Below are 26,602 nucleotides of genomic sequence, written 5' to 3' on the forward strand. Positions count from 1 at the left end.
TCAACATACAAGAACTCAGGGAATATTGTTCCCACAAGACCCTCCTAAGGAATCTAGTAGAGAACAAGCTTGAGACAAACAAATGACTGCAGATACATTTACATATGGACTGGTAGTGAGCATTAAATATATAATTATAGCACTAAAACTAAAGAAGATTAAGAGGGAGAGTATAGTATGAAATGAGTATATGTTCTGACAGTATAGCTTGTACGACCTCATTGGAAGTGATGAATGGGTATGGCATATGCCAAAATATTTTTAACTGTTTTTAGTAATCATAATTAGTGGTGGTACTGTTAATTTTGTTATCCTGAAACTGTTATGTGGTGTAATATAGCATAAAGCAAATGAGAAATTATAGATATTCTAATTCTGTCATTCTTGGAGCCCTGGAAGACCAGGATTCTCGGTGTCAAAGAAAGGAGAGAGAGCTCCTCTCTCCTTTCCTCGTCTCCTATATAGACGAGTTTAAAGGAAAAAAATCCCTTAGTCCTGAATTTGAATCTGAAATATCAATGTAAATTCATAAGATATTTTAAGTAGGGGCAGGGTTCCTACCTCTGTTCATTCTAATGAGTGTTAAAAAGGAGAATAGTGGAAAATGTGATTAATTAATGTGTTAATGTATTCCACAGTTGTACATTCTTGTATATTCTGCTTGAAACAAGGAAGACAGTTGTCCCTTCCTTAGATGTCTCTGTGCTCAGCCAACTCTGTGCTGCACACTCTGAGGGCTCCAAAAAGGATAAATCAGGCAAGGACCTTACCTAGAAGTAACTTAGAGTAGTTATGTAATATAGAATAGAGTTTTCAGTGGTTTGACATGAGTCTCAGTTTTCAGCCTCTAGAATTGGCATATGCAGCTTTTAGGTGGGCCACCTGCAGAGCCAGGCCTAGATTACAGGCCCCATTCTGTGAGGGAGCCACTCATTTGGTGGCTTCAGTTAGGGCATTAGAATTCTAACTGCAGTTAGATCTCCCTAGTTTCAGATCATTATTTTTCATAATATCTAAAGAAGTTCTTTTCGCTTGGACATAATTTGAGAATGACAATGTGTGTGAACTATATACCATTTATTAAATGCTTAATGCAAACCAAATGTACTTAATAATTTATGATATGTATTGCGATTCTAGTTATAACATTGATTTCTCCCTTCCCTAAAGAACTGATATTACTCCAGGTCTGTGTGTTCTGGTTCAGTCTGGATAATCTTTCCTCAAACTAATTCTATGTCATTTGCTAACCATCCTCTGTATTTTGTGGGAATCTGTCCCTTTTCTACACTTACCCACATCAGGCCAATCCCTTTCTTATGTGAGAGCTGAAAGAGTAATTAATGAAAATTCCAAATTTCTCTTTGCAGCTGTATGAATAACGTGACTATGATACTTGCTGTGCCTCCTTGTTACAGAATTTTATTCTGCAGGAACTGAAAGCTGTACACTCTCCCCCATGTATATAAACTATATACCATTTATTAAATGCTTAATGCAAGCCATTAAGCATTTGGTAAATTATAGTATGTATTGGGACTCTGGTTTTAAAATGCCAGTGGTAGTTGTTTTAAAATGAGTTGTCTGCCCTCTTGACACTGGTGTAAGACAGTGGATTTTGGTGAACAGTGCTTTCTGAAAAGTCTTAACCACTGCAGACTGCAAGGGTATAAACTATATACTTCCTAAGTTATATTATCAAGTCCTCTTAGGCTGCAACCACCTAGGGCTTTTCTATTTAACTATTTCATAATTTCTTAGGTAATGATCTTACTATCTGAGGTGTACTACACTTGCATTCTGTTACTATCCTTTTTGTGTGTAAATATGTTCCTGTACTTATTGCCAGAATACTCAGTTTTGTGATGCCATTTCTGTCCTGTGTTTTTCAGAGGAAACATTTTCAGTGAGAAGACACTGACACAAGATCAACTTTTGTAGTCATGATTATTTGAGGCAGAAAGCCTTTATCTCAACCCAGCCACAGTGTACTTTTGACAGAAGGGACAGTAAGATTTTCGTCTTCTTAGAAGAAACTTTTAAAATCTGGGGCTTTCTGTTTGATGTTAAAAAGTACTTCCAGTCGTTTGAGTTTTAAATTACAGAGAAAGCTCCTTGGGCAGACCACCCAGGCTGGGTTCAAAGAAGTGATCTTTCTAAGACAGGTGCTCTTCAAATAGAGGTTGTCTTTCAAACAAGTTTTACGGAGTGGACAAGTTTTTCCTGACCCTGAGATTTTTGGTCCCCCTCCTTTTTTTCTCATCAGAAAGTAGTTTCTTTGTGGAAGTTTCTTAGGAGAGTTTTGTGAGCATAAGATAATATGGATGCACATTCCATGCTTTACCAGTAATGCATTTTCTGTAATGTAAGGCACAGAGAACATTAGGACAAAATCCTATGTGTTGTTTGCTTTTTTATATGTATGTTTAATTATGCCTTATGATAATTGACAAAAGATTTTAGACAAGTTGTAGAGATTTTATTGAATAAAAAAGAAAAATAGAAATTAAAAATCAAGGCTATAAAAATTATAGATCAAAATCAAAAGGAAAACAGGATACAATTATAAAGCTGTAAGGTTCCACACATCATTCTAAATGTAGTACCCTCCTCTTTTTTAAGCCTTTAGAGATCTACAATTTTATGTATTAATCCTACTATACAGCTACAATACACAAAATGTGATATTGGCACAATGCTTGACAAAATTATCAATTAGACTAGGAAACCAGGGAATATATCCTTTATATAGTTATGATAAAGGTGGCATTTCAAACCAGTAGAGAAAAAGTGGATTATTCAGTAACCTCTTTGGGAGGGAAATAAATTTAGGCTTCTGCCTCACACCATACACCAAAATAAATTCTAAATGATTTGATAGTGAATTATAAAACCATAAAATTACCACACCCAGTGATAATTCAAGGAAAAAAAAATCAAATGGCTAGATAAAAATGTATAATTACCTCATCTCGTAGTGAAAAAGAACTTTTTTTGTGTGTGTGTGAAGAGGACCAGCCCTGAGCTAACATCCAATGCCAATCCTCCTCTTTTTTTGCTGAAGAAGACTGGCCCTGGGCTAACATCCGTGCCCATCTTCCTCTACTTTATATGGGACGCCGCCACAGCATGGCTTGACAAGCGGTGCGTCGGTGCGTGCCTGGGATCCAAACCGGCGAACCCCGGGCTGCCGCAGCGGAGCGTGCACACTTAACCGCTTGTGCCACGGGGCCGGCCCGTGAAGAAGAACTTTTTAAAGGATAAGAGGAAGGGAAGAGAAAAATAAAACCATAAAGAAAAAATTGTTATACTCATAAAATTGTTTAGTTTCAGTACATAAAAAATATCTTAAAAATAACATAAGCAAAATGAAAGGCAATAGGTAAACTGGAAAAAATATTAACAATGTATATTAGCCCTTTGTTATGTTTATAATGAGAGGATCCTTATAAATCATTAAGCAAAAGATGAAAACCTCCAAAAAAAATTTTAAGTAGAGGACACGAATAATTAACAAAAAGATAAGTGACCACTTTATTTTGAAAAAAATAAACCCCTACCTTATACCTTATCCCACAATCAATTTTGTATCATGGATTTAAATGTAAAATCTATGAAAATATCAGAAGGAAATTTAAAAGAATATTTTTATAATCTTGAAGTGAGAAGGTTCTTCTAAGTCTGATGCAAAATCCAGATGTACCAAAGGAAAAGTTAGACAGATTTTATCAAATAAAAGTGAAAACATTCTTTATGACAAAAAAATAAAAGAAATTTAGATAAGCAACAAACTGGAAAGTTTATTTGCAGCATACAGTGATCAAAGGTTAACATCTTTATTATCGGTAAAGAGTCTTATAAATCAATAAGAAGAAGACAACCTTGCCCAATAGAAAAATGGCTAAAAGGTTCACAGTGATAATTCAAGAAAATATAAAAATGCACATGGCTGGGGCCAGCCACGTGTCTTAGAGGTTAAGTGCGTGCGCTCCGCTACTGGCAGCCCGGGTTCGGATCCAGGGCGCGCACTGACGCACCGCTTCTCTGGCCATGCTGAGGCGGCATCCCACATACAGCAACTAGTAGGATGTGCAGCTATGCATACAACTATCTACTGGGGCTTTGGGGAAAAAAAGGAAGAGGATTGGCAATAGATGTTAGCTAAGAAGCGGTCTTCCTCAGCAAAAGAAGAGGATTGGCATGGATGTTAGCTCAGGGCTGATCTTCCTCACAGAAAAAGAAAAAAAAATGCACATGGCTAATAAGTGCATGAAAAACTCTTTAGTGACACTAGTAATAAGAGAAATGCAACCTTGAAAAATACCATTTTTAACTGTCTAACTGGTAAAGATTTTTTAAAATGAGATTATCCAGTGTTGGTAAAAGCATAGAGAAACTCTTTTTATGGGAGTATAAATAGGTTTAAAATGTTTTCTTCTGGAGGGCAATTTGGATTTGGCAGTATCTATCAAAAATCTTAAAAATGTTCACGTCCTTTGACCCAAATTATCATTACTAGACACTTGTCTTAGGGAAGCAGAATGATTTGTTCAGTACAGCTGGTGTGAACATGGGTTGTGCTGTTGAGCACATCCTATGTTTGCAGAGTTCCCAAGCATAGAAAGTGGTCCTCCCACTATAGAAGCTGAGAATGCCAGATATTTGCTTCCCAGTCTTCATTGTGTCTAGGATATAGGCTTGTGACTTAGGCTTCACAACCCAGCATACCCATTCCAGACTTTTACTCTGAAGATAATGAAGTAAAGAAGTAAGGACATCCCAGACTCTATTCTTTTGATGATTGGAGGCAGGTGCATCTAGTGTGCAAAGTCACAGCGTGAGTTCAAGCTGTGGCATATGGCACCCAGTGGTTTTTTCAGCAGATCACTTTGGTGGTGTGTGATTTGGGTATTGGTCCTGGCAGTGTAACTTGTACACCTGTGTTTTATGAGTCCTGTGATATACCCAATAACTTATCAGTTAATTTCCTTTCTGTTTAAACTAACCAGAGCTTGCTTTCTATGTCTTGTAACTAAGAACTCTGTTAAAACAGCATTATTTATAACACTGAAAATTAGACACAATAGTAAGGGATTGGTTGAAGTAAAATTTTATATTCATGGGATGACACTGTTCAGCCTTTTAAAATGGTGCCATATTTCTCAATTTAAGTATTTTAATCAGAAAAGGAATTTAGAATAAGACAGTAGATGCTTACAAAATTGTTGGAAGAGGTTCTAGACCTGGATTGACTCCAAAACAATACCAAACATATCCACTGGGGGTGCTGCTCCCTCTGAGGCCAACATAAGTAAGGAAGAAAATAAGCTAATGCCACACACAACTCTCTCTCACACCTGGGAAACCACAGAATGGGTACCTAAAGCTGCAAATCAGAGATTATGAAATCAAATCAAGTAGCACAGGTTATCCCACTGGTTCTGGACACCCAGAAGCTGGAAAATAGAACCTGGAATGCTGCTGCAGGAAAGCCTGACATTTCCAAACCTTGCTTAATAGCAGCAATAGCCAAGAGACACAGGAAGATGGACTTGATTCATTCAGCCTCCAAATCTTGTATGATACTATTTGTGTAGGCAGAAAAAACTCTTGCATATGCATCGACTATCTCTGGAAGGATATGTAAACTAGTAACCATGGTGATTTCTAAGGTGGGAAATTGAGTGGCTGATGGACATAAATAAGAGGGAGATGTTTTTCACCATATACCCTTTTTTGTGTATATTGTACTATGGTCATCATTCCTATTCAAAAAGTTACCAAATTAAATTTTAATATAATTTTAAATTTAAATTATTTTTATTAAATTATTTAAATTTAAATCAAAGCTCAGTAGTTTTTACTGTACTCCAAAGGAACACACTCCCAGGCCTCTGAGGAACCCTCAAAGCTCTTTGAGAGGAGGGAAGAGAGTAGGGCCCTGGGTCCCCCACTAAAATCAGAGTCAGAGCAGCTCTGATTTTATCTGTCCTGTGGTTTAGCCTTCTGAGTAAGATTTTGTAAGCTTTTAGGCTTCTGAGTAAGACAGCATTCTGCTACTTTTTTAAAAAATTAAAGACCTGCGGGCCGGCCCAGTGGCATAAGAGTTAAGTTCGCATGCTCCGCTTCAGCAGCCCAGGGTTCATAGGTTTGGATCCCGGGCACGGACCTACACACCACCCATCAAGCTGTGCTGTGGCGGCGTCTCAGATATACTAAATAGAGGAAGATGGGCACAGATGTTACCTCACAAGGGCCGATCTTCCTCACAAGAAAAAAAATTGAAGACCAGTGTTACAGAAGATTAAATGTCATGGAGAAATATTCATTGTGTATTTGTTAAATAAATATCTATTTATAATAATAGAAAAAAGACTGGAAGTACAAGTATCAAATTATCTCTTGATAGTTTTTTACTATTTCTTTGTGCTTCACTTTCCCAGATTTTTTACAATTATTTTTATAATCATAAATACATATTATTCATTAAATTAAAAAGAAAAGCACTGTTTTGCAAAATATGTGTTATCTAATAAGTGAAATGGTGCTGATTTGCATTTATGAAGGATTTGCTTAGTAGAGCCTGCAGCCAATGTGTCATAAATGGGTTACCTGTGGGCCAAGGTTTTTCTGTACAGTCCTCAGGGATTGAGTGAGGCCAGATGGAGCTGAGCCTCCTCCCTGCTTCCTTCAACTTAGAGTCCTTTCATCGTTCATGCCAGTATACCATGGAAAAATTTGGCAAGCACTGTGCTTTATTAACCTGGGAATAATAGCTTCTATAGCATGCTTTAATTCGGTTTAGTTTATTAACATTTCGTTTGTGCCTTATTCATAACAAGAATAATAACATTAATAACCCTAATAAAGGCTATCATTTATTAAGTACTTAACCATGTGCCAGGCACTGCCCTAGGTATTTTACATCTATTATCTCATTTGATTCTCATTATGACCATGTGAAGCTTAGGTATTATTATCCCAGTTTTATAGGTGAGAAAATGGATGCTAAGATGTTAAATGAGTAAGTTACTAAAATCTCAAATGACAGAACTGGGATTCTAACCTAGATATATCTTATTCCAGTGTCTCTACTCTTAACCAATATACTCTATTATGCCCAGTTTTCAGAACTGTCAATTGTGTGAAGCAAGGTACAACTATATCAGACAAACAGATGATTACAAATACAACAGGGGCTCTCTTCACCATTTCTCCCAGGACAGCATCAGCTCCATGAGGGCAGAGAGCCTCCATGAAGTCTTGTCCAACTAGCACAGTGCCTGGAAAATCCATTGGCACTTAGACATTTTTTGAGTGAATAAATTCACATGGTGGTTCTTAGACCTGTGCTTCTCAACTCTGGGCGCACACCAGAATTGCACATAGAGCTTTTGAAACACACAGATGTCTGGAGCTCACCCATCCCCCAGCTAGCATCTCTAGGAGAGGAACTCAGGCAAGTATATATTTTTAAAGATCTACAAGTGATTTCAATGCTCAGTCAAACTGTAGAGCCTCTATTCTAGAGCAGTGGCTCTCTGACTTGAAGGTACATCAGAATTACCTGCAGAATTTGTTAAAACACAAATTGCTGGATTTCAGCCCCAGAGTTTCTATTTAGTAGGTCTAGGGTGGAGCCTGAGAATTTGCATTTCTAAAACATTCCCAGTTGATGTTGATGCTACTCATCCATGGGTTACACTTTAAGAATTATTGTCCTAGAGGACTGAGTGGACGGGACTAAATCAAAACATTTGTACATGGGACTTAAGCAGGAGATTTATTCAGGCTAGAATCAACATTGAACACTCAGGCAATGCAGGTTTTAAAACAGTCTTCAGAGCACCCAGAAGAGTGCCCACTGAGTTTGTTGCTCCAAAAGTTTCTTTGAACAATGGCATATAATTTTTTTAATCCCTAAGAGAAAAACATTTCTTTGACCAGTTTGACCTTTGACTGTTGTACTCTCTAGGTCCTCCTCTGCAGTTCTTGTCTCACAGGGAAAGCCTCTAGTTCCTCCTCATGTGTGCTCCCTTCTTCCGTCACCTGCCCTTATCTTGGACCAGAAGATCTGGCAATGGAAGCTTTGACAGACCCTTTTTTCTGGGTTTATTCAAAGAATTCTAGATCTCAAAGTTCCTGGGTAATATCTAATCTTAGGTTATTAAGATATTATCAGATAGACTGGTAAATATGTTTCCACTGTCTGCTGCTGGAGCTAAGAAATTAATAAGAGGCTAGTATTAGGTACTAATGAAAACTGGGCTTTGGATAAAAATTATAAGCTTTTATGTCTAGCTGATGGTCCTTGCACCTAATAGTTTTAGCTTGATTTTTTGAGTGTCTTCCATCCCATGCCTCTTGCTTTTGTACTATTCATTTTATGTATTTTAAATTGTTTAGAGAAAAGCTGCTCAGGTTTTATAAATGGTATTTTTCTCCTTCTGTTAGGTCTCTCTGCAATGCAATCAATGTTTACAACCTCACCTGCAATAACTGTTCAGAAAACTGCACTGATGTTCTGTTTAGTAACAAGATTACCTTTTTAATGGACCTCCTGATACACCAGTTGACGGTATGTAACATTATTGCTTTGAGTTAGAAGCAGTTAAGTATTGAAACATATTCTCTGTGGAGAAAACTAAAGAATTTAGCTTATTTACTCTGCAGATGAAAAAGAGTAAAGATGAGTAGAGGAGTAAAATAGAGACTGGCAAAGAAATCTCTTAATTTGAAAATCTCATATTGGATTCTCCTAAGTTCCAATGTTTAATGGATAATATACTTGTAACACTTGCCAAGATCACAAATTTATGTGGTTAGACTGAGGCTTTGGAATCAGCTGGACTCAAAGCCAAACCTCTGAAGCCACAGGAATGAGTGCTGTAGAAGGGAAGAAAGCTGGGAAAGCCTCAGAACCTCTCTTGCCAGCTCAGTTAAAAGGGTTAGTTTAAAAAGGACTTTTTGATGGCCATTGATTTTTTTTTTTTAAGCAAGAAACTCCTCTGTCAGAAAGGGACAAACGTGTTGTATTTCTGAAATAGGAACAAGCAGCCAATTGTAGCCTTAAATTTTACTTTAGTTCACAGATGTTGAAAGAGGTAAGCTCAGTATAATATCTAAAGGTTTAGGTCTGTCAACTGCAATCTCCAGAACACAGGCCTGGGGCCAGAAGTTTCCTGGTGAAGTTTCTGAGCCCCTGAGGTATTGGCACAAAATCGTTCTCAAGCTGCAAGTTTACAACATAGGAGATTTATTTTTCAGAACCGATTTACTTTTACTCAGCACATAGTTGTAATAGCTCTTCCTAAACTGCATGCCTTTTGCTCTCTTTCCTCCTCCATCTGGTTAATTTCTACACATTCTGTAGACCTTAACTGAGACATACTGGCACCTTCTTCACAAAACCTTCCCCAACCTGACTCTTTCCCCAAGTCCAGGTTAGGTATTCTTTTTTTTTTTTTAATAATTTTATTTATTTATTTTCCCCCAAAGCCCCAGTAGATAGTTGTATGTCTTAGCTGCACATCCTTCTAGTTGCTGTATGTGGGACACGGCCTCAGCATGGCCGGAGAAGCGGTGCGTTGGTGCGCGCCCGGGATCCGACCCCGGGCCGCCAGCAGCGGAGCGCGTGCACTTAACCGCTAAACCACGGGGCCAGCCCTAGGTATTCTTCTTAGGTGCTCTAGGCATTACGTCTTTCATAGAATTAATCACGTTGAATTGTAATTAGCTATTTACTTGTTCATTTTCCCTACTAGCCATAAAATCAACAAGGACAGAAGGTAACTTATCACTCTTTCCAAGATCCTAACACAGGGCCTGACAGTAGATTCAGTATGTCGTTGATGAATATTTGAGTGACTAAATGGATCCCCATGTGTCTCAAGCTGAAAATCAGAAAGGGAATGATGAAGCCCTTGCAGGCAGGTGTACTGACAATGAGAGGGGACAGCAAAGACACACACATAGAACTGTTGTTACACAGTTACAACAATGGCTCTTTATAGTGATGATACTGAGTCATCACTTGAGGGCTAAATTTGTTTTTATCTATAAAAGAAGGGATTAAAATATTGGTAGGACATTTTAGCAAAAAATTCTATCAGAAATAGTTGAAAGGCGAGGACAAGGAGAAAAGACTTAGCATTTGTTGTATGGCCTTGTATTCCAGGCACTTTAATATATATTGCCTCATTTAATTTTTAAAACATAAAGTCACTATTATTATCCCATTTTACAGATGAGGAAACTTGAGTCCAAGATGAGTTGGCTTGCATAAGACTACTTAGATAGTGAGTCACAGAGACAAGAGTCAAACCTAGGTCTGTCAAACTGAAATTGAGGGACATTCTACATAATAACTGGCTGATACTTTTCGAAAGTGTCAATGTCATGAAAGACAAAGAAAGATTGGGGAACTGTCATAGATTGGAGGAGACTTACGAGATCTGACAATTAAATGAAGTGTGGGATCCTAGACCAGAAAAAGGACATTAGTAGGAAAATTGGGAAATTCAAATAAGGTCTGTAGAGTAGTCAATTTTATTGGCTTAATGTAAATTTCCTGCTTTCCATAATTATACTAGGGTTTTGTAAGATGTTAACAGTAGGGGATAGTAGGTGAAGGAAACTCTACTATTTTTGCAACATATCTGTTAGTTTTAAATTATTTCAAAATAAGAAATGAAAAATAAAAAACCAAACCCCATGCTCTCCCCCTGCATCACCTGAAAGAATTTACTCTGTGAAATGTATTTTGTATTGACAATGGAGGAAGAGACATTAATGTACTTTTAACAGAAAGTAACGAAAGAGAATGGCATTTGAGATGTGGAAGATGAGCAAGAAGACTTACAGACAGGATCTTACATCCTAGCACTTCATTCTTTTCTGGTCAAAACCTGTTCTTATTGAGAGAGATCATATGAGGTAGTTTATTTTATTCTCTCACTTAATAATTAAGCGCCTGCTATTTCCAGTTCTGGAGAAGCATAGGATATGATCCCAACCTTCCAGGAAATCCCTGCTTAGGAGTAGGAACAGATATATAGACTGCATATAGTAAATGGTGAGATGGCAGCCTGTATAGAGTATGGTGGAGAGGAGCATACAGGAGAGGAAGGAGTTCAGTAGCTCTGCCTGGGACATCACAAAGGAGGGACATTTGAGCTAGACCTCAGTTCCTCATAATAGCTATCATTTATTAAGGGCCTACCATGTGCCAGGAGTTTGTAAGTAGTTTGATCCTCTCCCTTTTCTTTGAAAGCCCCAGTTTCCTTTGAATAATATTTCCTTGCTTGTGACCTCAAGGTTTCTTGACATTCAGAAAAGCTTTTAATCTCCCAACCAATGGATTTCATCATATTCTGTGTTTATTTTGCTCAGTTTAGAACTGGGATCCTGGGACATTTGTTTGCCAAACACGTTTTATCCCACCTGTCCTTATACGTGGCACTTCCTGGTTTTTACAGTTCCTTTTAGGCTCTTTATTCTCTAGCTGTCAGTTCTAATACTGCTGTGACTGAGTTTGTGACATTTGGGAGAGGAGGGTGTGTTTCCTAATTTGGGGAGGTGGAGGGTGGTGGTGGCTAGTGATGGTGATCTTTACATTTCTGGAAATCACTTGAGTGCATTTCCATTTTTCTTGCTAACTGGTTTTGATACACAGTAACTGAAATACGGACCACTAACTTATTAGTACCCTTTAAGTGAAGGATAGAAAGTAGTCATCAAGACATTTTCCAGAAGGATTAGAAAGAAGCATAAAAGAAGCTAATTAAATGAGACCTGATGGCATTTATAAGACACCTGATTGTGAGGCATTTCAGCCTTTCTGGTTCTTTAGCAAACTGAGATGGATAAGAAGATTTTTTTTTCCAGTCAAGCTACTTAGAGTTTGTTTTAGCATTTCTTGTATTTCATTTCAATTATGCGCAAAGCACTCTACAGATGCCAGGGTTACAGAGGTGGATTGAACACATTTCCTTCACTCTAGAAGCCCACAGTTAAGGAAGGAAGAACTTGCATATATAAATGTTAAAGAAAAGCTATGAGAAGTTCTGTAACACAATCAGAGCTACAGAGTAGCCCAAGCAACCTAGAAGAGTACTTGGCACATAAGACATGCTTAAGACATTAAATATTTGATGAATGAATGAATGAATTCTAACTTGGAGCGTTGGAGAGGCTTTTGGGAAGAAATTGCATTTGACTATGCCTTGAGGAAGGGTGGAAATTCTATAATTCTAGGTTATGCTTTTTACAAAAGATAAACTAGCACACGTGGCACTATAAAAGTATGTGCTTTTTCTTGCAGTGTAGAGTCAAAGTAGAATTTTTAGGATAAGCTCTTTTGGGAATTTATTTGGAGCCCTGCAAAAACAATATATTTAGACAGGCGTGATCTAGGATGAAGGCTAACACAAATGTATTATCTTCCAGGAAGCATGAAAGCTTTGATATATGTTAAAGCAGATTTCCTCCTTCATTCAGTAAGTAATTGTTAAGCATCTTCTCTGTGCCTAAATCGTAGAACAGTGGGTGTCTAGCTTCAAAATGTCTCCTTGAGGAGACCAGACATGCATATTGGAAGGCAATAAAAAGACCAGTGAAAAGAGCAAGATGGCAGAATAGGAAGTCCCAGCAGTTGTTCCCCTACAGAGTCATCAACTTAACAACAGTGTACAGACCAAAATACCATTATGAGAACTCCAGAAAATAGTTAAGATGTTGCGGTACCCCAGGCAATCTCAAAGCCAAAAACAGCCACATTGAAATGGGTAAGAAGAACTGTTTCACTTTACTCGTGATCACCCCTCTCCCAAGCCAGCACAGCTCAGCCACTGGCTCATGGGTTCTCCTTCAGGAGAGAGAGAGAAAAGTAACATGTGAGTGTGGCATTCTGGCTTTTTTGATGGGCTGCCCGAGGAACTTGTATCTGTCTCCCCTGGTTCAGGGCACTGATGGGGAGCTGGCATACTTTGGGTGCTTGGCAGCCGCTGAGAACAAGAGAGAGCAGGGCAACTTGCTGCTGTAGAACCAGAGAACTTGCAGTGCCACAGACAGACACCAGAGGGAGCAAGAGATTATGATCTCTTGAAAAAGAAACCAGCAAACTCTCCAATTGAGAAATTGCACACACAGGCCCAAGAAGTTGCACTCCCCACAAAAAAGCTTTAGAGATCTCCAGATTCCCTAGCCTAAGTGATTGATGTCTTCCCCTTTATGAAGCCAGTATATAAAGGCAAGAAGAAGTGCCTGTTTTTTCAAATGTGCAGATCCCAGCAGAGTTATGAGACACACGAAGAAACAGGGAAACATGGCCCATACAAAGGAACAAGATAAATCTCCAGAAACCAATCCTAAAGAAACAGATATATGAATTACATGACAAAGAATTCAAAATAATCATCATAAAGATGCTCTGTGAGCTCAAGAATATGACAAATGTTTTCAAAAAACAATATGAAAATAATAACAAGAGATAGAAAATATAAAAAGAACCAAACAGAAGTTTTGGAGCTGAAGAATGCAATAATTGAACTGAAAAATTAGCTAGAGGAGTTCAAGATCAGACTTGATCAAACAGAAGAAAGAATCAGCAATCTCAAAGACAGGTCATTTAAAATTATCCAGTCACAGGAACAAAAAGAAAAAAGAACGAAAAAGACTTATGCAGTACCATCAAGCAGACCAATATACACATTATGGTAGCCCCAAAAGGAGGAGAGAGAGAGAGAACAGGGCAGAAGGCTTATTTGAAGAAATAATGGCTTAAAATTTCTCAACCTGGGGAAGAAAATGGACATCCAGATTCAGGAAATCCAACGGACCTCAACTAGGATGAACTTAAAGAACTCCACACAGAAATACATTATAATCAACTTGTCAAAAGTCAAAGACAAAGAAAGAATTTTGGAAGCAGCAAGAGGAAAGCAACCTGTCATGTGTAAGGGAACCCCCATAAAATAATCAGTGGATTTCTCACTAGAAACCCTGCAAGCCAGGAGGTAGTGAGATGGTAAATTTAAAATGCTAAAAGAAAAAAATGCCAACCAAAAATACTGTATCCAGCAAAGCTATCCTTCAAAAATAAAGGAGAAGTAAAAACTTTACCTGATAAACAAAAGCTGAGGCAATTCATCAACACTAGACTTGCCTTACAAAATATTCTAAAGGAGTCCTTCAAATAGGAGCAAAAAGATGTGAAATAGCAACACAAAACCGTATGAAAGCATAAAGCTCACTGGTAAAGGTAAATATGTAGACAAATAAAGAATGCTGTAGGGCTGGCCCCGTGGCTTAGCAGTTAAGTGCGCGCGCTCCACTAGTGGCAGCCCGGGTTCGGATCCCGGGCACGCACCGATGCACTGCTTCTCCGGCCATGCTGAGGCCACGTCCCACATACAGCAACTAGAAGGATGTGCAACTATGACATGCAACTATCTACTGGGGCTTTGGGGAAAAAAAGGAGGAGGATTGGCAATAGATGTTAGCTCGGAGCCAGTCTTCCTCAGCAAAAATAGGAGGATTAGCATGGATGTTAGCTCAGGGCTAATCTTCCTCAAAAAAAAAGTAAAAATAAAAAAATAAAAAAGAATTCTGTAATACTATAATGGGGCGTGTAAATCACTCAATTCTGATATAGAGATTAAGAGACAAAAGTAGAGAAATAACTATAACTATTGTAACATGTTAATGGATACATAATATAAAATATGTATTTTATGACATTAGTAAGATAAAATGTGGGGAGAAGTAAAAGTGTAATGCATTTGTATGGAATTGCAGTTAAGCTGTTATCAGCTTAAAATAGATTATTATAACTATTATAATCATTATTACATAATACACTGTTATTATAATAATAAACTATTATTTTAAGATGTTTTATGTAAGCCCAATGGAAACCATGAAGAAAAGTCCTGTAGAAGATACACAAAAGCAAATGAGAAAGGAATCAAAGCATGTTACTACAGAAAAATCAACAACACAAAGGAAGACAGCAGGAGAGGAATGAAGGGTGAAGTAACTACAAGGCAGAAAACAGTTAGCAAAATGGCAATAGTAAGTCCTTCTCTATCAATAGTTTCTTTAAATGTAAGTGGATTAAACTCCCCAATAAAAAGACATAGAGTGGCTGAATGAATCAAAAAAACAAGATCCAACTATATGCTATCTACAAGAGACTCACTTTAGATTCAGGGACATACATAAGCTGAAACTGAAAGAATTGAAAAAGATATTCCATGCAAATGGTAACCGAAAGAGAGCAGCGGTGGCCATACTTACATCAGATAAAATAGACCTGAAGTCAGAAACTCTCAGAAGAGATAAAAAAGAACATTATATAATAATAAAAGGTCAATTTTCCAGAAAGATATAACAATTGTAAATATATATGCACCCATCAGAGCACCCAAATATAAGAAGGAAACATTGGAAGAACTGAAGGGAGAAGACAGCAATACAATAAAAGTAGGGGATTTCAATACCCTACTTTCAATAATGGATAAACATCCAGAAAGAAAATTAATAAGGGAACAGAGAATTTGAAGACTATGGACCAAGTGGACCTAACACACATATGTAAAATATTTCACCCAACAATAACAGAATGCACATTTTTCTCAAGCATACGTAGAACATTCTCCAGAATAGATCACATATTAGGTCACAAAACAAGTCAACAAATTTAACAGAACTGGTATCATACCAAGTAAGTTTTCTGACCAAGATAGAATGAAAATAGAAATTAATGGCAGAAAGAAAACTGGAAATACAAATATGTGGAAATTAAACACAAATATGTAGAAATTAACACACTCATGAAAAACCAGTAAGTCAAAGAAGAAATCAAAAGAGCAATTAGATAATATCTTGAGACAAATGAAACTGTAACACCAAAACTTATGGGATGCTGCAAAAGCAGTGCTAAGAGGGAAGTTTAAAATAGCAGTAAATCGAGGCCGGCCCCGTGGCTTAGCGGTTAAGTGCGCATGCTCCGCTACTGGCGGCCTGGGTTCAGATCCCGGGCGCACACCGGCGCACTGCTTCTCTGGCCATGCTGAGGCCGCGTCCCACATACAGCAACTAGAAGGATGTGCAGCTATGACCTACAACTATCTACTAGGGGCTTTGGGGGAAAAAAAGGAGGAGGATTGGCAATAGATGTTAGCTCAGGGCCGGTCTTCCTCAGCAAAAAGAGGAGGATTAGTACAGATGTTAGCTCAGGGCTGATCTTCCTCACAAAAAAAAAAAAAAAAAAAAATAGCAGTAAATGCCTGCATTAAAAATGAAGAAAGCTTTCAAATAACAAACTAACTTTGCACTTCAAGGAACTAGAAAAAGAAAAAGAAACTAAGCCCAGAGTTAGTAGAGGGAAGGAAATCATTAAGATTAGAGCAAACTGGCTTAAAAACAGACACACAGACCAGCAGCACAGAATATAGAACCCAGAAATAAGCCCATGCATATACAGTAAACTAATATGTGACAAAAACATCAAGGATACACAAGGGGGAAAGGATAGTCTCTTCAATAAATGCTACTGGTAAAACTGGATGTCCACATGCAAAAGAATGAAACTGGACCTTACACCATACACAAAACCTTACACCATGCACAAAAATTAACTCAAAATGATTAAAGACTTAAATGTAAGACTGAAACTATAAAACTCCTAGAAGAAAACATAAGGAAAAAACTCCTTGACATTGGTCCTAGCAATGATTTTTTGGCTATGATACCAAAAGCACAAGCAACAAAAGTAAAAATAAACAAATGAAACTACATCAAACTAAAAAGCTTTTGTACAGCAAAGGAAACAATCAACAAAATGAAAAGGCAACCTATGCAATGGGAGAAAATATTTGAAAACCATATACCTGATAAGAGGTAAATATCCAAAATACATAAGGAATTCCTATAACTCAATAGCCAAAAAACAAATAACTTGATTAAAAAATGGGCAGAGGTCTTGAATAGACATTTCTCCAAAGAGGATATACAAACAACTGAAAGACATATGAAAAGATGCTCAACGTCACTAATCATCAGGAAAATACTAATCAAAACCTCAATGAGATATCACCTCACACCCATTTGGATGGTCATTATTAAAAAAAAGTTTTTTTAAAAGCAATCAGGGGCCGGCCCGGTGGCGCAAGCGGTTAAGTGCGCGCGCTCCGCTGCGGCGGCCTGGGGTTCGCTGGTTCGGATCCCGGGCGCGCACCGACGCACTGCTTGGTAAGCCATGCTGTGGCGGCGTCCCATATAAAGTGGAGGAAGATGGGCACCGATGTTAGCCCAGGGCCGTCTTCCTCAGCAAAAAAAAAAAAAGAGGAGGATTGGCGGATGTTAGCTCAGGGCTGATCTCCTCACAAAAAAAAAAAAAAAAAAAAAAAAAAAAAAAAAAAAAAAAGCAATCAAAAGCACAGAAAATAACAAGGATTGGCAAGAATGTGGAGAAATTGGAAGCCTTGTGCACTGCTGGTGGAAAAGTAAAATGGTGCAGCCATTTTGGAAAACAGTATGACAGTTCCTCAAGAGATTAAAAATAGAACTACCGTATGGGATCACTTCTTCGTATTTATCCAGAAAGAATTGAAATCAGGATCTCAAACGGTTATTTGCACTCTCATGTTCACTGTAGCATTATTCATAATAGCCAAGAGGTGGAAATAACCTAAATGTCCATTGACAGTTGAAGAGAGAAAGAAAATGTACATACATACAATGGAATAGTATTCAGCCATTAAAAAAAGAAGGAGGGCCGGCCCCGTGGCTTAGTGGTTAAGTGTGCACGCTCTGCTGCCGGCGGCCCGGGGTTCGGATCCCGGGTGCGCACCAACGCACCACTTCTCTGGCCATGCTGAGGCCGCGTCCCACATATAGCAACTAGAAGGATGTGCAACTATGACATACAACTATCTACTGGGGCTTTGGGGAAAAAATAAATAAATAAAATTAAAAAAAAAAAAAAGGAAATCCTGTCATATGCTACAAACAAGGATGAACCTTGAGGACATTAGCTAAGCGAAATAAGTCAGTCACAGAAAGACAGGTACTGCATGATTTCACTTATATGAGATATCTGAAGTAGTCAAAATCGTAAAACAGAGAATAGAAAGGTGGTTGCCAGGAGCTGGGGTGAGGGGAAATGGGAAGTTGCTGTTCAATGAGTATTGAGTTTCAGTCATGCAAGATGAAAAAGTTCTAGAAATCTGTTTTACAACATTATGCATATAGTTAATTAGACTATAATGTATACTTAAAAATTGTTAAAGGGTAGGAGTGACGTCAGCATCATGGCGGAGTGAGCTTTCCCGTGAATTCTTCCCCCACAAAATACAACAAAAGTAACAGCCACAGACCAACAACGGAATCCCAGACAGTCAAAAGCTGGAGCGGAGGGATCCACACTGCCGCACATCTGAGAGCGGAACGTGCTGGGCCCCCGGAGGAAGTGGGGAGAGGTAAGGAGAACTCCGCTCCCTCCCCATCAGATCAGCGATCCGGTCCGCGCGGCTCCCAGAGAGGGGGGAGGGGCGGCCCTCGGCGGGAAACTGTAGCTCTTCGGGCTCTCTCAGCCAGTGGGAAACTCCCGCACAGAGGGCTCAGAGGAGCCACAGGGCTACCATCAACATCTGAGCAACCCAGAGAGCGGATAAAGAGGGGCAAACGAGAAGCCTCCCACGTCAGGGACCCAGAGGGCAAAAGAGAGAGCTCCCCCCTCCCCGCAACCCGGAGTCTGCAGCTCGACCAGATCTAGTGGTCCGAGGCAGACCTGAATAAACTGGACTGGACCCGTGGATCGCAGTGGGGAAAAGAAACAAAACAAAACAAAACAAAACTGCGGATTGCAGCAGAAAAACTGGGGCAGAGCGCAGGGGGCTTAGACTACACAGCCCTTTACCACCAGACAGTGGCGGCAGGTGGAAATTGCAACCAGAGACTTCCAGGATGAGGAAAATCAAAACCAACACAGGAACCACAATGCAAAAATATATGAAATCACCAAACCAGAAACAAAATGACAAGCACCCAGAAATCAACCCCGAAGACACAGAAATCCATAAACTAAATGACAGAGATTTCAAAATAGCTATCATAAAAACACTCAACGAAATACGAGACAACACAGACAAACAATTAAATGAGATTAGGAGTTTCTTCACAAAAGAGATTGAAATCATAAAGAAAAACCTATCAGGGCTGATGGAGATGAAGAACACAATGGAGGAGATAAAGGAGAATCTGGAATCTTTAAAGAACAGAGCTGACATTATGGAGGAAAGAATTAGTACTTTAGAGGATAGGAATACAGATATACTGCAGATGGAAGAAGAGAGAGAACTAAGACTAAAAAGAAATGAAGAAAGACTCCGAGAAATATCGGACTCTATTAGAAAATGTAACATAAGAATTATAGGTATTCCTGAGGGAGAGGAGAGGGAAAGAGGAACAGAGAGCCTATTCAAGGAAATAATAGCTGAAAATTTCCCAAATCTGGGGAAGGAGCAGGAAATACCAGTAAGCGAAGCCAACAGGACTCCTATATATATTAACAGACAAAGGCCTTCACCACGACACCTAGTGGTAAGGCTAGCCAGGGTCAACGACAAAGAAACAATATTAAGGGCAGCTAGACAAAAACAAAAAATAACGTACAAAGGAACTCCCATCAGGCTCTCAGCGGATTTCTCAACAGAAACTTTTCAGGCTAGAAGAGACTGGAATGATATATTCAAAATACTAAAAGACAAAAACTTTCAGCCAAGAATACTCTATCCAGCAAAAATATCCTTCAAATATGATGGAGAAATAGTAACTCTCCCAGATAAACAAAAGCTAAGGGAGTTCATGGCCACGAGACCGCCACTACAAGAAATACTCAAGAAGGCCCTCAGGCCTGAAAACAAGAAGAGAAAGGGAACACAAAGCTTGGAGTAAGGAGAAAAGTAGGTAGACAAAATCAGAGAAATAGTAGATCTTTACCGGAATAGGTTAGCAACCACTTAAATACTAAACTCAAAGATCAAAGGAAGAAATTCACCAAAAATAAATTTAACCTCATCACTGTAAACACACAGCCACAACACAAGATAGAATAAGGTATAACAAGAGCAACTTAGAAGGGGAAGAGGAAAGTGACTGAATTGACTTAGTATAAGGATATAGGAGGCTATCAGATAATGGACTATCTCATACAGAAGATTTTTCGCCCAAACCTCAAGGTAACCACTAAACAAATAATCAAATTAAAACCACATATGATAAACAAAGAGAAAACTAGAAAAATCATAAGACAGAACAACCAAACTGAATTGGCAGTCCAAAACAAATGGGACAAGAAACAAAGGAAATGCAAAAGAACCAGAAAATAAGTGACAAAACAGCAACATTCAACCCTCATATTTCAATAATTACCCTAAATGTAAATGGATTGAACTCTCCAATCAAAAGATACAGAGTGGCAGGATGGATTAAAAAGCAAGACCCAACAATATGCTGCCTTCAGGAAACACATCTTAGCACTAAAGACAAGCACAGGCTCAGAGTGAAAGGATGGAAGACAATACTCCAAGCTAATGGCAAACAAAAGAAAGCAGGTGTTGCCATACTCATATCAGACAAAGTAGACTTCAAGATAAAACAGGTTAAGAAAGACAAAGAAGGGAAATATATAATGATAAAAGGGACACTCCATCAAGAAGACATATCACTTATAAATATATATGCACCCAACATAGGAGCACCAATGTACATAAAACAACTATTAACAAACCTAAAAGGAGAAATCAACAACAACACAATAATAGTAGGGGATCTTAACACCCCACTTACAGCAATGGATAGATCATCCAGACAAAAAGTTAATAAAGAAATATTAGACTTAAATGAAAAACTGGACGAGATGGACCTAGTAGACATATACAGAACACTCCACCCAAAAACAGCTGACTACACATTCTTCTCAAGCGCGCATGGAACATTCTCTAGGATAGACCATATGTTGGGAAACAAAGCAAGCCTCAATAAATTTAAGAAGATTGAAATCATAACAAGCATCTTTTCAGACCATAAGGCTATGAAACTGGAAATGAACCAGGAAAAAAAAACTGGGAAAGTGGCAAAAATGTGGAGATTAAACAACATGCTACTGAACAACCAATGGATCATTGATGAAATTAAAGGAGAAATCAAAAACTATCTGGAAACAAACGAAAATGATAACATGCCATATCAAACCATATGGGACGCAGCAAAAGCGGTCCTGAGAGGGAAACTCATAGCGATACAAGCCCACCTTAACAAACAAGAAAAAGCCCTAATAGGCAGCCTTAAATTACACCTAACAGAACTAGAAAAAGAAGAACAAACAAAGCCCAAAGCCAGCAGAAGGAGAGAAATAATAAAAATCAGAGCAGAAATAAATGATATTGAGACCAAAAAAACAGTAGAAAGGATTAATGAAACAAAGAGTTGGTTCTTCGAGAAGATAAACAAAATAGACAAACCCTTAGCCAGGCTAACTAAGAAAAAAAGAGAAAAGGCTCAAGTAAATAAAATTAGAAATGAAAGAGGAGAAATTACAACGGATACCATGGAAATACAGAGGATTATAAGAGAATACTATGAGAAATTATATGCCAACAAATTGGACAATCTAGAAGAAATGGATAAATTCTTAGACTTATACAACCTCCCAAAATTGAACCAAGAAGAAATGGAGAATCTGAATAGACCAATCACAAGTAAAGAGATTGAAATAGTAATCAAAAACCTCCCAAAAAATAAAAGTCCAGGACCAGATGGCTTCTCCAGTGAATTTTACCAAACATTCAAAGAAGATTTAATACCCATCCTCCTCAAACTATTCCAAAAAATAGAGGAAGATGGAACACTTCCTGAATCATTCTATGAGGCCAACATCACCCTGATACCGAAACCAGACAAAGACAATACAAAGAAAGAAAATTACAGGCCAATATCGCTGATGAACATTGATGCAAAAATCCTCAACAAAATATTGGCAAACCGAATACAACAATATATTAAAAAGATCATACACCATGATCAAGTGGGATTTATACCAGAGACGCAGGGATGGTTCAACATCCACAAATCAATCAACGTGATACATCACATCAACAAAACAAAGAATAAAAACCACATGATCATCTCAATAGACGCAGAGAAGGCATTTGACAAGATACAACATCCATTTATGATAAAAACTCTCAATAAAATGGGAATAGAAGGAAAGTACCTCAACATAATAAAGGCCATATATGACAAACCCACAGCTAACATCATACTCAACGGGGAAAGACTGAAAGCCATTCCTCTGAGAACAGGAACGAGGCAGGGCTGCCCACTCTCACCACTCCTGTTCAACATAGTACTGGAGGTTTTGGCCAGAGCAATTAGGCAAGAAAAAGGAATAAAAGGAATCCAAATAGGTAACGAAGAAGTGAAACTCTCACTATTTGCAGATGACATGATTGTATATATAGAAAACCCTAAAGAATCTGTTGGAAAACTGTTAGAAACAATCAACAACTACAGCAAAGTTGCAGGGTACAAAATCAATCTACAAAAATCAGTTGCATTTCTATATGCTAATAATGAACTAACAGAAAGAGAGCTCAAAAAGATAATACCATTTACAATTGCATCAAAAAGAATTAAATACCTAGGAATAAATCTTACCAAGGAGGTGAAGGACCTATACAATGAGAACTACAAGACATTATTGAGGGAAATCTACGATGACATAAAGAAATGGAAAGATATCCCATGCACGTGGATTGGAAGAATAAACATAGTTAAAATGTCTATATTACCTAAAGCAATCTACAGATTCAATGCAATCCCAATCAGAATCCCAATGACATTCTTCACAGAAATAGAAAAAAGAATACTAAAATTTATATGGGGCAACAAAAGACCCCGAATAGCTAAAGAAATCCTAAAGAAAAAGAACAAAGCAGGAGGCATCACAATTCCTGACTTCAAAACATACTACAAAGCAATAGTAATCAAAACAGCATGGTACTGGTACAAAAACAGACACACAGATCAATGGAACAGAATTGAAAGCCCAGAAATAAAACCACACATATACGGACAGCTAATTTTCGACAAAGGTGCTAAGGACATGCAATGGAGAAAGGAAAGTCTCTTCAATAAATGGTGTTGGGAAAACTGGACATCCACATGCAAAAGAATGAAAGTGGACCATGTGCTATCGCCATTCACAAAAATTAACTCAAAATGGATCAAAGACCTGAAGGTGAGACCTGAAACTATAAAACTCATAGAAGAAAATATAGGCAACACACTATTTGACATTGGGTTTAAAGGAATCTTTTCGGATGACATGCCTACCCAGACTAGGGAAACTAAAGAAAAAATAAACAAGTGGGACTTTATCAGACTAAAGAGCTTTTATAAGACAAATGAAATCAGAATCAAGATGAACAAACAACCAACCAGCTGGGAGAGAATATTTGCAAAACATACATCTGACAAGGGGTTGATCTCCATAATATATAAAGAACTCACACAATTGAACAACAAAAAAACAAACAACCCGATCAAAAAATGGGCAGAGGAAATGAACAGACACTTCTCCAAGGAAGATATACAGATGGCCAATAGGCACATGAAAAGATGCTCAACATCACTAATCATCAGGGAAATGCAAATCAAAACAACACTAAGATACCACCTCACGCCCGTTAGAATGGCTATAATCACCAAGACAAAAAACAACAAATGTTGGAGAGGATGTGGAGAAACAGGAACCCTCATACACAGCTGGTGGGAATGCAAATTGGTGCAGCCTCTATGGAAAACGGTATGGATATTCCTCAAAGAATTAAAAATAGAGATGCCCTATGATCCAGCCATCCCACTACTGGGAATCTATCCAACGCACCTGAAATCAACAAGCCAAAGAGGCTTATGCACCCCTATGTTCATTGCAGCATTATTCACCATAGCCAAGAAGTGGAAGCAACCTAAGTGTCCCTCGACTGACGATTAGATTAAGAAAATGTGGTATATATATACAATGGAATACTACTCAGCCATAAAAAAAGACAAAATCGTCCCATTTGCAACAACATGGATGGGCCTGGAGCGTATTATGTTAAGTGAAATAAGCCAGAAAGAGAAAGACAAACACTGTATGATCTCACTCATATGTGGAATATAAACCAACACATGGACAGAGAAAACTGGACTGTGGTTACCCGGGCAGTGGGGGTGGGGGGTGGGCACAAGGGGTGAAGGGAGTCATATATGGGGTGATGGACAAACAAAAATGTACAACCCAAAATTTCACAATGTTAGAAACCATTAAAATATCAATAAAAATCAAAAAAAAAAAATTGTTAAAGGGTAAGTTTATGTTACATGTTTTTTACCATAATAAAAAAAATGTTCAATGAAAGTACTACTGAGTGCTCTGAAAATAGATTGATAGACTTTTAATGTTGGACAGATGCTAAATAGTCCGTATTACAGGTGAGCAAATTGAGATGTGGCAGAGAGATCACACAACTACCTAGTTATAGAACCGTGACCTGGATCCTAGTCTCCTGAGTCCCTGTTCAGGACTTCTCTTCCTATAACTTAAATTGATGTGTCCTTACTTTATTGAGTTGACAAATGCGACAAAGCAACATTTTTGTGACTTTAATTTTATACATGTTTCATATTGTCACCTGGGTAGGTAGGATATGCTGAAGAAGCATTTAATTAAAAGATTTATAATTTGTTGATGTTTTGTTGCATTTTAAAAGACATTAAATATTTTAATAGCATTCTTATTTTTAATTCATATGACCTGTTCTTCATGGACTATTTAAAGAATGCACTTATAAATTGTGTGTATGTATTTTCTGGAGTCAAGAAGATTGTTAATTGAAAAGTGATGTACAAACCTTAAATAATTGATATGATACTGTTGGATCAAAGAGGCTGTTGGTGAGCACTTCAGAGGTGACAAGAAAGCCCTGTATACAAACAAAGAAAATATAAGTGCAACCTTACAGCGAGGGGATTGTTTTTCATTGAGTCGTGTGCATAGCCTTGCAGGTGCCAGTTTGATTTTCATTATAGCAGCAAAGGCCTGGAACTGGCCATTCACGACATTGTTTTCTTTGTACTAAGGAGCCAAAACATGGACTCCATAGTTGATTACGTGGGAACAGAAATCCTTCAACCCTCTGCAGATAATAGTACTCTTCCTGATGCCAATTGCATCTTGTTTCCTCCTTTCCTCACTATGTGGCACTTGCTCAGCCTGTCAAGGTCACCTTGCCCGTTTCTTCATCAATAATGTGAACTCTGTGTCTACTAGGCCATATATCTTATTGATACAGAGAATATCAGAACCAGAGAGGAGGCCTTCGTGGTGTCTGGTCTAGGTCAGTCCTCTTGTTTTACAGATGAGGACAATGGAACTCAAAAGAGGAGAGGGATGGGAGATGTGTGGGGTGGAGTACTTGCCAAAAGTTTCACAGCCTGTTACCAATAGAACGAGGATTCAAATTCAGGTCTTCTATTCCCAACCTAGCATTCTTATCCTTTATTACTTGACACACTGCTAGTTTAAGTTTGGTGAGAACAGTTAAGGCATATTATGACTAATGTAGAACTTTACCCTCAAAGCTACATTAGAAATTGATCTAGTGAAATAATATGGGTTAGATTATAGCTCTAATTGCCCTTCCACTGCAGTCATATGAAATAATATCATTACCATCATTATTACTATCAACTAAACTCATTAATTGACTGCTTGAGGGAGAAATTGACACATCCAGCATCATAGTGGAGATTTTATCACACTGCTTCCAAATGGTAGGTAAAGCAAACAGAATTATTAAATATGTAAAAGGTTTGAATAAAAAAATTAAGAAACTTGGTGTAATGCTCATAGATAGAACCCTATGTGCAACATTAGAGAATATACATTCCTTATAAGCACGCATGGAAAATTTTAAGAACTGACTGTGCACTAGGCCTAAAAGCAAGTCTTAAAAAATTTAAATAATCAGTATCAGACAGATGATCCAGTTCTGCTTCAGATATGACTGAATAAGCTCCTATGAGACCGACCCTCCTGCAAATAACAAATATGAGCTCTAGGTAAACTATAAAAAAAACAAAATACCTGAAGTTACTAGAAAAATACAATAACTGAAATAAAAAATTCACTGAATGAATTAATAAATGAGAGGGAATGATAAAAAATCACCATTAGACAAACACCACAGTAATAATAATTGCAGGAGAGAATCATCAATGGATGCAAAAATTAGTGAGCAGAAGTATGATGAGAAACAGGATATTTTCAAAGTCTCAAAGTAACTCCGCCCAAGAGACTTTTAATTACAAAGAGGGAAAATAGAAACTTTACAGTAAAGAGACTTGGTAGATATTACGTTAAGCATGTGATCAAAGCTAACATCACCAGAAACAGAACATATCAACATCATTTACCCTCTGATAGTATGTACTGAGAAGCTCACAGCATCACTTTTGTGGTATTCTTGCCAAAAATGCATAACTGTCATCT

At 38.0% G+C, this 26,602-nt stretch overlaps 1 protein-coding gene across 5 annotated transcripts in view; it reads left to right on the forward strand.

Annotated features, from left to right (window-relative positions):
- The window catches only part of SCAPER (S-phase cyclin A associated protein in the ER), a 440,234-nt gene that overhangs the window by 305,814 nt on the left and 107,818 nt on the right, over positions 1-26,602 (forward strand). For all 5 annotated transcript variants that reach the window (XM_058542151.1, XM_058542150.1, XM_058542152.1 and 2 more), the window contains one exon: positions 8,455-8,578. In XM_058542151.1, the coding sequence (XP_058398134.1) occupies positions 8,455-8,578 (124 nt within the window). The remainder of the gene's footprint in view (positions 1-8,454; positions 8,579-26,602) is intronic.

This window comes from Diceros bicornis, chromosome 5 (genome assembly GCF_020826845.1).
Source record: "Diceros bicornis minor isolate mBicDic1 chromosome 5, mDicBic1.mat.cur, whole genome shotgun sequence".
NCBI classification, from domain to species: Eukaryota; Metazoa; Chordata; class Mammalia; order Perissodactyla; family Rhinocerotidae; genus Diceros; species Diceros bicornis.